We start from the raw sequence: 13375 nt of genomic DNA, 5'->3' as shown, positions 1-13375 counted from the left end.
GCCCCTTACAGCCTTCTCTCCTCCTCCTCCTCCTCAGAGTGGCTCGGGTCAGCGCAGCCAGCCCAGCTCCCTGCAGCCCAAGTCGCAAGCCTCCAAGCCTGCCTACGGCAACTCTCCATACTGGACAAACTGAACCCTGAAGAGAGGGGTGGGCTAGGGCGGGGCTTACCCTGGGCAGGAGAGAACATGCGGAGCCCATTGCTCTGGGAGCCCAGCACCCTTTCCTAGAATTCCTGAGACGTGTAACTGTGTCAGCCGAGCCTCTGTGGGGAGCCTGCCTCCCAGACTCGCTCTTGTATGTAATGTATTTATGTATGTATTTGTAAATGTGATAGAAGTCTTGGGAGAGTGGGGGGTGGGGGGGGTGGTACAGCTGCTACTCTTAGCCAGGCCTGCTCTCCCAACTACAGCCCCTTTTCACTGTAGCAAATAACCCCCTCTTTCCACTTCTGCCTTTAGGCCTTCTGTATAGCCTCCCAGCCAGCGGGCAGCTGGGAGCAGTGTCTGGAAGGGCTGGTTGAAGGCAGTTTGGGTTTTGGGGTCAGGTACCAATGAAGAATCACGACTTATTTTGCTCCCTTGTAAGCCATTATTTGAGGTTTCCTTCCCTGTGTAATTACTTTAGCCCTCGCTTTCTGAGAAACTGGTCCTTTTGTCATTTGCCCTGTTCCTCTCCTGCCAAATCTTGATCTGGGAATAGCAGAGATATCCTTCCTGCCCAGCGTGAAAGTGGCACCTGTTTGCATATAGAGCAGAGGCTTCTGCTTCTGGTCTTGTCCCCAAGAGACTTGCCTTCCTCTGGCTGACCGTCTTTTTAAAAACAGTCTGAAGTTGCACTCAGAGATGTTGTCAGTCTGCTCCCTTTAGAAAACAAAAAAATCAAAGATACGCTGTCACCTCAGTGAGAACATGTCTCCAAGCAAAGGCTCCTCTATGCCAGTTGTCCTGAACCAGGTGGGCGACTGTTTCAGGGGTTTTCTCTTCTGCCCCATATCCACCTAATAAAGTTCTGAGAGCATGCACAGTCTCTGTGTGGTGTGACTCAAGGGCAGCTTAGGGTGGAGGCTGTCTTCATTATTATTCTGGGCAGCTTGGACTTCATAGGGCTGGGGCTGAAGTATAGCCCGTGTGGTCAGTCTTCTGACGATAGGGTGTAAAGGCTTAAATTGGTATTCCTTCTCTCGCCTCAGCCAGGTCAGCATCCAGAGGGTGTAAAGGTAAATGATAAGGCTGAAAAGACTGCTAACCCTCCTGACTGGGCAGGGGCAGTGATTCTCAAAGTTCATTTTGATAAGGCAATCTCTGTTTGTAGGGCCCGGTCAACAGGAATACTAGGGCAGGGTAACTTCTTTTCCAGACGTCAGCTGACATTAAAATAGGAAATAAAGGTAAGAACTGAGGGTATTTTTCTCATGGCTGGAGGGAGAGTTTGGACAGCTAATCCTCCTTTCCATCCTGTGTCCTTCATCAACCAAAGAGAATCTTGATTAATAGTGAAGGGATGGGATTGAACAGACGAGTGAGTTGGGGTGGTTTGAAGTAGGTAAGCGGGTCCTGGGCTAAATACCTGCTCCACAAAGTCCCAAGCAGCCATTCACCTGGGGCCAGGATTCTAGTGCAGCTCCTTCCTCCTGCTCCCAGGCCATCAGGGAGGAACCAGGGCCATCCACCATTCCTGTTTCTGACACAAGGCAGGTCGCCCCACCATAGCACTACTATGCTCCAACGTAGAGGTGTTGCCAGAGGCTTTATAGCCTCCCATTTCATTCCTAAATAACCCCCTCAGACTAGACTAAGGAAGCAGCAAACAGAAGTGGTGCCTCAAATAGTGGTCAAGTCAGTGTGCCAGAACCAGCCCAGGGTCAGTCTTCACCTTTTCTGCTTGTGGCCTCTAAAATCAGTGGTCATTTCATGAGTTGGGGGTACATGCTGCTGTTGCCCACAGCTTGAGCTCCTGACCAGGAAAAAGGTAAGTGCTCCACAAGTGAAACTAAACAGGGACTGTAATTACATGATACGATCTCTTGCCTGATTTCTGCTTATTAGCAGCAGGAAGTTCAAAAGACAAATAACGATGAAATCAAAATGCTTGCCTAAGGAGGGCAGTGGAAGCACCCTCATCCCTTCACCAGCCTACGTGTATCAGCAGGTTGTACCCTACTTAATAAGAATTAAGGTTAACAGATGTTTGTATCTCTAATAACCTTTCCTTAAAAAACTAGTAAGGACTGGGAATGTTTATTCTGTGAGGAGGGGAGTTGAGCAGAATATCCTAGAAGGCAGGTGAGTGAGATTCACTTTTGGTTTTTAATTTTTCAGCTGAGTCATGGGTGTAATCTTCAAGGGAACAGTGGAAATATTGAGACCAGCTTTTAGTTTTCTTTAACGCAAAGAAAGAAGAGGGTCATCCCATGGGGAAGTAGCAATACAGGTATATTTTATTTCACATTTTATTAGTAGACAGATGGGCAGAAAAAGACAAAATAAACCACTAAAGGGGAAGTTCAACACAAAAATGCATCAGATAATCTTTTCTCATAAGTTAAACTGAAGAAAAACATCTACAATTTCAGCTAAGAAAACTATTAAAGTCAGGTGTGTCCTGCTGGTTTCAGAATAGTTGAAAATTGCATCTGAATCTTTTTGTAAATGTAAACCATTTTTCAGAATGGGAGGGGTGGGGAGTTAACTTTCAGTGGAGAACTACACACTTTCCCCTTCAGTCTCTTACTGCATATGTCCCAAACATAAGGAAACCAGCAAATAAAGAAGCAAGTAATCACCAGGGAAGAGGAAAGAAGGGACTACAGAAAAGTTTGGCTAATAGAAAAGAACTCTGGAATGATACGAAATAGAGGGGGAAGACTTTGAGAAGCAACAACGGAATCGTGATATTACTTTCTCCAACCAGCCTCAAAACACACAAACCTGAAGAGCATCCAGAGAGGCCTCCACTAGAATCAAAAGGAATCTAAAAAATGCAGGATTCTGAATTCATGTCAACACCAAATAATCACAACTGTACTTACAAGGTTGTGGCCTGAGCCTGAGACCTCTACTCTCAAAAAGAAAAAAAAAATTACATGCTCAAGTTTTCTTTTGCCACAGGATGTGTTCTCAGGACAGAGCTCTGGAACCAGCATCTGGGTTTTACAGGTCAGTCTGAGTTCTCAGAATGTCTACCTGCTAGCCAATCAACACATGCCAGTCTTTTCTGGAATTGATTGTACTCTATCAGAGGCAAACCCAGCCCTCAACAGTAACACCCCAAAGGGCTGAGAGGTATGACCTCCACCTGGCTCTCTGGCTCCCTGAGTCAACGTGCAACAGAGGCCAACAGGGCCTAACGGGACAGGGCTGAGCAACACAGCACCTTCCGCAATGCCAAGGCACCTGGCCTGCCCTGACAGAGAAATGCTTTCGCGGTAAGGGGTAAAAGAAAAGCCTTATAGGGCTCCAAGAGAGCAGACCAAGCTACCAGCTGTAAACGTGTGTGGGGCTGATGGGGTAATCCGAGCATTATGACACTTTGAGCTCCAGAAGATAGGCAGATTATAAGCATGAGGTGTTAAAAAGCTAGTTCCAACATCTTTCTATGAGAATGTGCGGCCAGTGTTTGTCACAAAGAGCTGCTCTGTTCTCTGAATCTGACTGGAATCACTAGATTCAGGGGTGTAGGTAGTCCTAGCCCCATGGGGATGGGACAGAGATTCTGGGACCAGGCTCAACACTGTCCCATATGAACCTTTGTATGTTAACATCCCCACTTAATAAATACCAAATCAAACTTTAGAGGCCAGAGAGGTCTGCTGGGCATTAGTCAGCAAATGTTTGGAGTTTGAAGAGCTAATGAAAACCCTGAGATCAGAAAGGAAGGAGGAGCTAAGGAAGTAAGCATCACCTACTCTGTTCTAGGATCCATCCTACCCCTGTCCCTCATCAACCCTTTGGTTCTTTCTGAGCTATGATCTGAAGAAGTTGACACCAGTGCACAGGGATCTGGAGGAGGATCGTAGCCAGTCTCTGCTGTATTTTCCTTCCGAAGTCTAATTTTACATTATAATGATTTTCCCCACTGAAAGAACACTGCCCTCCTATGAACTGGCCCACTCCCAAATGAAACAAAAATCACCGCCAAGTTCTGAAGTCCCTGGTTGGTGAAGGCTGATGGATCTCAGTATTGATTGAAGTAACACGTGATTGAGACCGGGGAAGTCAAAGCTGCAGCACAGTTGGAAGATCTAGCGTTGCCCAGACACTGCCTGCAGCCAATTCCCTTGGCCCTGCTAGAAGAGTCAAGGCAGCCCAGGGCAAGCTTCATGCACAACTTCTGCTTGCCCTCCACAGCCAGAGTACATCGAAAGGAGAGAAAAGTCCAGGTCATATCCAAAGAGGAAAGCGGAAACTGGTCACTCGTGTCTCCTGTCCACAGCTATCACTATCTCAGCATAAGCAGCTCAATGAAAACCAAAATCTTAACACATGCACCTAGGATTAATACTGAGTAATTAAAACTGGCTACTTACACTCTCACCATGAGGGTTTTTTAAAAATCTTTGAGGGAAAGGCCATGTTCACATAAGATGTTTTTTTATCCAACAGTGGTCACCAGTAGTTTTGACTTTTTCTCCCCAGCAGCATCAACCAAAATTGGCATAGTGATTTTAAACTCCTTGTTCCCGATCACTAAGACTCCACACACACACACTAGTCTCCACTCTCTCCCCACTCCCTTGGGGTGGGGAGGGTAACAACTCTGTCTTTAAAATAAATAGCAATCAAGTGCTCAGTTCTATGTAAAGTATGAATATTTATTTCAGGCTTTAGATCCCAATCGATTTCAAAAAACAAAATCTGATCTTTCTCTCAGAGTAGCTGAGGCCCCCTGCGGTGTTAGGATGATTTCCTGGAGGCTGAAGGGTCTCTGTGCCCTTAGGCACACATTTCATCAGGCTTAGCACAAAGTCCCTGATGCCCACTGTATCTCAGCCTTAAGATGGGAAAGGAAACAAAACTCCCCACCATGGGGCTGATCGAATGCACACACACTAATGTAAATGAGCAGCTAAATCTTGGCAAATTTGCTTTTTTTTTTTTTTAAGTTTGTTTTGTGGGGTTTTTATATTTTTTTTCCATTTTCTTTTGCTACTCAGCATATGCAGCACTTGTGAACTTCCAATGGGTTCCCAGCTTTAAACACAAACGTCTTGATGAAAGACTAATTCTTCAAGAATCTAAAAACAGACCAAAGGTGTTTTTGCCGTGAACACTCTGTAGAGACGAAGTGAGGCGAAAGTCTGGGTTTAAAGAAGAAGAAGAAGAAAAAAAAAATCAATACAGTGATGGAAGGGTAAAGAATGCAAGAATTCAGACATTCTGTGGAGGATTACTTTCTCTCCATTAAGAGGTCCATAAAAAGGAGCAAACTGAGATCCATAAGGGGAGTCAGCAGGAGCCGTGTTTGTTTTTCCCACCCCCGTGATAGGTTTTTGTTGAGGGGCCACTGCTAGGTCCCCACTTGCTCCCCTCCCTTTGGCCTGAGACGGCAGGGCAGTACAGGGGCACTGAAGGAGCACGTCACGACTCCTCATTCCCAGAATCATCATCATCGTAGCAGTCGGCATCTTCCTCCTCCTCATCTTCATCATCGATGTCATCGTCATACAAGTCGTCATAAAGCAAATCTGAGCTGTTGTCATTGGAAGGCACTTTAGTTTTGATGCAGTATTCCGCCAGGGTCGTGGGGACCTTCACTCCATCCTTTTCTGCTTCGGCTTTAGTGGCTGAAACCTGTTTCCTGAAGGAAGATGGTTTATGTTAGTCCCTATCTTGAAGACAGATTTTACAACTGGCCTTTCTTAATCAAGATTTTTTATGATTCAGGTTTCTGAATTTCAGTGCCTGCCTAAAGGCATCTGACAGATACTACACCACAGGTTCTCAGCCCATCAGGTACCATGTTGAAGAACACTCAAATAATAACCTTCTGGAGGGTATTTAGAAGTAGTGGATCTCAGATGCTGGTCAGCCAGGAGTCACCTCAGAGACTTTTTTCCCCTGCCTCGTCTCACACCAAACTCTATGCAACCCCAACCACTCTTCTTTATTCAATAATCCTGCCATTTGCACTTAAAGTAGATTCCAAATAGCCTATGTTAGTTTCCAGTGTTGCATGACAACCTGCCTCCTACTTCATTTCCCACCCAAAACATACAGGCCATCCCTGGTTTGTTTTTTTAGTAACTTGAACACCACCTGTTCTGTGTACATCACTTGCTCTTCTCCTGATTTACTAATTTGGCTACTTATGTCACTCAGATCTGTACTTAGAAATGGACTGTTCTAACAACCCAATTTAAAGCAGTCACCTAGTCATTCCTTTGCATTATGCTACTTAATCAGTATATTTTCTATGATCCCCATTTGTTAATTTTTCTGTCAGTTTCTTCCTCTTCCACCCAAATGTCAACTTCACTGGAGTGGAGACCTTGTATTTCTTACTTTAAAAAAAAATGTTTGAGAGAGCATGTGTGCACACACACATGCAAGTGGGGGAGGGGCAGAGAGAATCCCAAGAAGGCTCCACCCTCTCAACACCCCTATAGGTGCACTCATGAAATGGTGATTTGCTTACAAATTCTTATCACTAAAGTGTGAGCTCCTCAAGGAGAAAGACTGCCTTAATGACCTAACAGTACCTGACATGAAGCTGATGTGTAATAAATGTGTTAAGAATTAGAGAATGAGATAAGCCCTTAAATTAAGAAACCCTGGGTGGCTCAGTTGGTTAAGTGTCCGAATCTTGATCGGCTCAGGTTATGGTTTCATAGGTTCATGAGTTTGAGCCCTGCCTCAGGCTCTGCACTGACAGCATGGAGCCTGCCTGGGATTCTCTCTCTCTGCCCCTCCCCTACTTGTACACTCTCTCTCTCAAAAACTTTACATGTATACACACACACACACACACACACACACAGTCTACTCCAGCTCCTTTAAATCTCCAGGTTTTTACTATTTATACTAATTTATCTTCAATCTTTGGTATACACCAATCACCTAAGTGGCTGCTAAAAATGAAATACACATGCCCAGATTTTATCCTTATAATCTTATTAAATGACTATGGATATGAAAGAGGGTCTAAAGGTGATTCTAGTGGGCAGAAATCGTGAAGAAATGCTGATCTATATATATTATTCAGCTATATTTTCTGTGCAGTTTTTTTTTATACATCACATGGCATTGTGCTGACTAGAGTTATAAAGAGGGACTCTGTATAAATTCTAGTGCTTACTAAACTATTCACAGAATGTGCTGGAACTGTCCTTGGGGTTCTATTTTAAGGGTATAAAATCTAACAGTACTAAAGGGAAATGAATCTGTTGCAATTCAAGTACCAATTCTTGGGTACTGTTAAAACCTTGTCCTACTCAGGATATGATCGAGAGCTGACTGGTTCAGTCCCAATAACTTCTACTTTTTTCCCCTTTTTTATACAGATGGAAAAACTAAAGACCCAAAAAATTAACTGATAAAAAAGTCATATGAGGGATGGCAAGCTATAGGTAGACTCCAAATCTCTCACTAAGAAGAAGCTTCTAGGACTCTGTTCAACCATATACTATTGTTACTGATAATAATGATACCCAGAAGATACTTGCTGGTATGGTCAAAAGGGCCAGTAAACTATAGGGCTTCATTAAAAAATTTAAAAACGGGGCGCCTGGGTGGCTCAGTCGGCTAAGTGTCCGACTTCAGCTCAGGTCATTGTCTCAGAGTTTGTGAGTTCAAGCCCGACGTTGGGCTCTGTGCTGAGAGCTCAGAGCCTGGGGCCTGCTTCAGATTCTGTGTCTCCCTCTCTGCCCCTCCCCCGCTTGTGCTCTGTCTCTGTTTCTCAAAAATAAATAAATGTAAAAATTTTTTTAACTTTTTGTAAACAAAAACATCTAGAATGTCTGGAAATACTTTGGGTATCTGCTACACTTAACGGACATGCTGAAAATACTGAACAGTGTCCCTAGAATGATTCAGAGGCAGAGTCTGCAAACTTAAGTGACTGAGAACCTGGAGGTTCTGGTTCCCAGGAAATCAGATCTGCAGCATTATCTTCCAGTGTGTGCTCCCTCAAAAGCCAAACTCATTAGGCTCAGGCAGAAATATCTTCCCAAACAATATTTAAGTTTGATTTAAACCTTGGTTCTGTACGAAGACTTAAAGTAATCAAAAGGAAGGTAAAACAAAGCACCTTACCTAATGATTTCAGCATATTCTTTGTCTTTTCCTTTACTGTCCCTCCATTTCCTGAACATAACCGAAGCATCCACATTGGCTGGGGAGAAGGTGTTGGGCTCATTGAGCAATGAGATTACACTTAACAGGATAGTCCTAGAAATAGAAAAAAAAGGGGGGGAGGGGATCAGCTACAAATACTCATGTTTACAAGATCCAAAAATATTGTGCCTTTAAATTTAAGACTATAATATTTGAGACCTTAGGGGAAAAGAAACAGAATTTTGTTTTGTTTTCAGTACTCAGCTGGTAGGCTGAAACAAGCTGCTAACTAGGACACAAAGAGGAAATCTGCAAGCCTATCACAGAGGTCATGTGGCAGGGCACACAATAAAACTGTAGAAGACATGCACTGTCTTCAACTGGCTACATGTTCCAATCTGCTCCCAAAGTGGAAGCCTGAAAGCTTTTCAAATAACATTTTAAAAACTACAAATTAAGCGCAATAGGAAAAGAAAAAGCAAAAAAATATTTAGCTTTAAGGCCATCCTTTTGTGGGCAAGGTTAAAAATGACCCTGCCCCACAAATCCACTTCTTATCATGGCTGCTTAAGAGGATCTAAAAAAATGATAATACACACAAACGTATTTCCTTTCCATACTTAGGGAAGGAAGACACTTAAGCAGGAGAATGGAGGAAAACAACATCCCAGGCACGGAAGAACTAGTTTCTATTTACTAAGCACTTTGTGTGTGTGAGAGGCACCAACTGTGATGTTGGATGTGCAATAGTGAGCAAGTTAGATGTCGTCCCTTATCTCCCAGGGTTTCTACGTCTTGGAGTTGTTAAGACAGGCAATTTTCATCCACATATAAAAAACAGACACTTTAACCACAGGGAATAAAGTTTCTGTAGAAAAATAACCAGACAAGGCTCCAAAAAGGCTTTAAATTATTCCCAAGGTTCTTTTCCCTACAAGCTACATGCATGTTTGTAAAGAAAAATTGGGGAGGAAAATTTAATTTTGTATCTTTTCTCACTGGCGTGAGCTTATAGGTTGCGTTGTTGGAAAACAGTCTTTTGCTCCTGCCCCAAGCAAAAAATAAAGGGATTGAGTCAGGCAATTTAGATGTTTGGTTTGATGAAACCTTTTCCTAAAAAGAGTAAAGAGTTTGTTATGTGATTATACAAGTGAAAGGCACTTTCACAGAAAACTTTCCCATCTAGTTAAAATCCATTCATCATACACACACCCCTTTCTATTAAATTAACTCTTTGCCCCTCCCCACAAAGATCCTTCTGGATTTCTTCAGTAATTACATTATAAAATAAAGATTACCAAAAACTTATCACTGCCAATGATGGGAAATGGACATAACATCCTAGAAGCAAGAAACAAACAAGGGGGTAGAACATTCCATAAGGATTGCCTCAGAAGAACATATCCAAAACCTGTTAGGAAGATAAGGACAGGACAAAGTGTGGTATAGAGAGGGGGAAAAAAGAGCTATAAGTGGTCTAGATCTGCACTGTCTGCAACTTCCTATGATGATGGAAATGCATAATCTTTTTATCCAATATAACCACCAGCCACATGTAGTCAATGAGCACTGCGAAAGGTAGCTTGTGCAACTAAAGAACTAAATTTTTGACATTAATTTTAATTAATTAAAATAGTTATGTGTAGTTACGTAGTGGCTACTACATTGGACAAGACAGGTCTAGGTAAGTCGTATTAACTGAATTAGGAAATTTGTCCCATGAGTAGTTTAACCAAGTTGATTTTCTTATATCTTATGTTTATTTTAATAATAAAATGTTAGGAAATACAATTTTTAAAATGGTGAAATATTCATTTCTATCAAAAAAAGAACTTCTAATACCATATACTTCTAAATGGAAATCCATGATGCTTTCAGAAGAAGTGTCAGGTACTATAGTGGACTATGAAAATAGTTTAACTCGGCAAGTTTTCACTTTCATTTTCATTTCTTCACTTATTCTGGACAGCAGGATCTTGTTTTTGTTTTTTAATGAGGAATTCACTCTGTTGGTTCTGGTGGGGTTAATGGGTTAATCTTCCCTTACTATCACGCAAAACCTTCAGAGAAACAACCTACCTAACCACAGCAGCAGATTCTCTCTCTCTCATCATGATGCTGGATTTGGGGGTGTGCATGTAACCCAAGATGGGCCAATCAGAGCCTTGGTAGGGAACTATGATGTTCTAATAGCAGAAAGGCAATTTTTATTCCTGATTGGACTGACAATTGTGAGAATAAGGAAAGTCTAGAGCTGGTAGCCATCTATATTACCACGTGGTGAGAATCTACCTAATAACAAGGCCAATACAGAGCAAAGCAGAATTGAGACTTTTAATCTCTAACAAAGATTCTTGATGCCAATTCATATGCAACACCCTAGTTATAGGTAAATTATATACTGTTTCCCATGGGATAGGTGGGACCTGGGATAACTTTAGCCTCTGTAGCAACATCTGGCCAAAGAAGTATCCTCAGTTTACTACTCTGATCTATAAATATAGTAATTTCATGTTTTTCTATGTATCATGACTGGAAAAGATCTGGAAGTAGTGTCATACATGGTCTAGCACTTGTACCAAAATAATTTAACACAAGCATTATATCTGTAGCATATGATAGACAACTCTGTTAAGTATTATTAACCCTATGTTTTAAAAATTTCTTTTAATGTTTATTTGAGAGAAAGCACAAGTGGGGATGGGACAGAGAGAAGGCCAAGCAGTCTCCATACTGCCAGCGCAGAGCCTGATGAGGGGCCTGATCCCACACACTGTGAGATCAAAGGGATGCTGGGGTGGCACAGTTGGTTAAGCGTTCGGCTTAGGTCACGATCTCACTGTTCGTGGGTTCGAGTCCTGCATCAGGCTCTGTAATGATAGTGTGGAGCCTGCTTGGGATTCTCTCCCCCTCTCTCTGCCCCTCCCCTGCTCATGTGCTCTCTCTCAAAAATAAATGATTAAAAACTAATATTAAAAAAAACAACTCAGGAGATCAGACCTGAGCCAAAATCAAGAGTCAGAGACTTAACTGAATGAGCCACCCAGGTACCCCTAAATTTTTTTAAATTATCTTTACACTCATCATAGGTCTCAGACTCATGACCCCAAGATAAAGAGTTGCATGCTCTTCAGACTAAGTCAGCCAGGCGCCCCTTAATCCTATCTTCATAGAATGGAAAAACTGAACTGCTAAATCCATACTAGTAGAACATACAAAACAGAACAATTCTGCAGCTATTCCAATGGTTACGGTTTTTTGCTGCCATCTTTTGTGGTTAGTTTAAGTGTTAGAAAATCTTTATTCATATATTCTATTTTTTTTTTTCAGAAGGAAAAAAGCAGAAGATAGAAAGGAAAGAAAGACCAAATAATGAAACTATCAAATTAATACAACACAATAAAGAAGTCATTAAAGCCCACTAAAGAGATTGTTTCCTTCAGATCATGAACAAATGGGATAGGATCTAGAAAACAACTACATTCTTTCAAAAGTCTCATTTTGTCTATGTAAATTCACAGTTCCACATGAAGCTTTTTTTTTTTTTTTTAATGTTTATTTTTGAGGGAGAGAGAGAATGTGTGTGCAAGCTGAGGAGGGGCCGAGAGAGAGAGAGGGAGACACAGAATCTGAAGCAGGCTCTGTGTTGTCAGCGCAGAGCCCCAGTGTGGGCTCTAACTGAAAAACCATGAGAACATGAACTGAGCCAAAGTCGGATGCTTAACCGACTGAGCCAGACACCCCTGAAATTTTGGTTTTTAGATGTAACATGGAGTTGCGCTTGTCCATTTAGACAATCTGTGGCATTCAGACGTCAATTTCTTGGATTGGCAAGAGACTCTGAGGACCCATCCCCAGACTCCCTCCCTTCCTCCCTCTATGCTCTTCTCTACTGTAGGTTTAGAGGAATAGGTAGGTCTGGTTGTCCAAATTCAGAACTATAAATTTTTAACATGTGTTACAATAAAAATAGACCTATTCAAGTAATAATTTGGGATAAAAATGAGGAACAGCGTTCTTGTTTTCTTTTTTTTAAAAAAAAATTTTTTTTCAACGTTTATTTATTTTTGGGACAGAGAGAGACAGAGCATGAACAGGGGAGGGGCAGAGAGAGAGAGAGGGAGACACAGAATCGGAAACAGGCTCCAGGCTCTGAGCCATCAGCCCAGAGCCCGACGCGGGGCTCGAACTCACGGACCGCGAGATCGTGACCTGGCTGAAGTCGGACGCTTAACCGACTGCGCCACCCAGGCGCCCCTCGTTCTTGTTTTCAATTATTGGTCAGTTCTCACGACCACCACCTTTCCCGGATTTATAGATACTCAAAGAAATAATGTGCTCCCTCCATCCCATCCCTGCTTTAAAAGCCAGGACAAAGGACTATGGTAGGAGTTTTTCAACACGGGATCTAGACCAAAACTTAAAAGTTCTAAAAGGAGAGACATGCAGACAAAAGGACAGGCAAAACCATTCCATTTTCTATAGTTTTCAAGTTCATACTTCTGATCTTTTAGGTTGTTTTACAATCTTTGTCAGATTCGACTAATAAATTAAAAATACTGTTTAAAAAATACTGTTTGAATAAAAATAAGCTTGAAAAAAAGGCTTTTAAATAATAAAAACACCAAAATAAAATGAAGACCAATTAAACACACACACAAACTACTAGCAAACAGCAAATTAGTAAGTTGTGAAGTTCTAGAGCTCAGACATGTTATAAAAACAAGAAAACTAAAGTAGTACTTAAGGGAGATAAATGAGAATTAGACATCTATGACCCAATGAACAATATTGTATTTGTCCCTTTTCAACATATAGACAATGGTCAAGGAGTTGGGTCTGACCCCCATTTCATAAAGTAAGTTCTACGCCCAACAGAAGACTTGAACTCACAACTCTGAGATCAAGAGCCACATGCTCTACAAACTGGACCAGCGAGGCATCCACTACCCCCTCACTTTTTTTACCTTTCTTTGTTAGCTACTATGTCACCACAAGTACAACTTTAGGAAGGAAGGCAGAAAACTGGCCCTAGTACAACAAATTAAGACCTGGCTCATGGATCTGCCTGCAAACTACAGAGGAAAAGTTTGGAATTTTGCAG

General features: G+C 42.1%; 2 protein-coding genes across 7 annotated transcripts in view; one reads left to right on the top strand and one right to left on the bottom strand.

The window, feature by feature from the left end:
• Positions 1-1024, top strand: part of UBAP2 (ubiquitin associated protein 2) — a 111261-nt gene extending 110237 nt beyond the window's left edge. For all 6 annotated transcript variants that reach the window (XM_040481481.1, XM_040481480.1, XM_040481479.1 and 3 more), the window contains one exon: positions 38-1024. In XM_040481481.1, coding sequence (XP_040337415.1) covers positions 38-133 — 96 coding nt within the window. In that variant the 3' untranslated portion in view covers positions 134-1024. The remainder of the gene's footprint in view (positions 1-37) is intronic.
• A 1388-nt stretch (positions 1025-2412) lies between these two features.
• Positions 2413-13375, bottom strand: part of UBE2R2 (ubiquitin conjugating enzyme E2 R2) — a 117429-nt gene continuing 106466 nt past the window's right edge. The window contains exons 4-5 of the mRNA XM_040481484.1: positions 8251-8385; positions 2413-5797 (exon numbers count right to left, since the gene is read on the bottom strand). Coding sequence (XP_040337418.1) covers positions 5578-5797; positions 8251-8385 — 355 coding nt within the window. The 3' untranslated portion in view covers positions 2413-5577. The remainder of the gene's footprint in view (positions 5798-8250; positions 8386-13375) is intronic.

This window comes from Herpailurus yagouaroundi, unplaced genomic scaffold (genome assembly GCF_014898765.1).
Source record: "Herpailurus yagouaroundi ecotype Mexico unplaced genomic scaffold, PumYag 160, whole genome shotgun sequence".
Classification (NCBI taxonomy): Eukaryota; Metazoa; Chordata; class Mammalia; order Carnivora; family Felidae; genus Herpailurus; species Herpailurus yagouaroundi.
The sequence above is the reverse complement of the archived record's forward strand: the minus strand, read 5'-3'. Positions and strand labels throughout refer to the sequence as shown.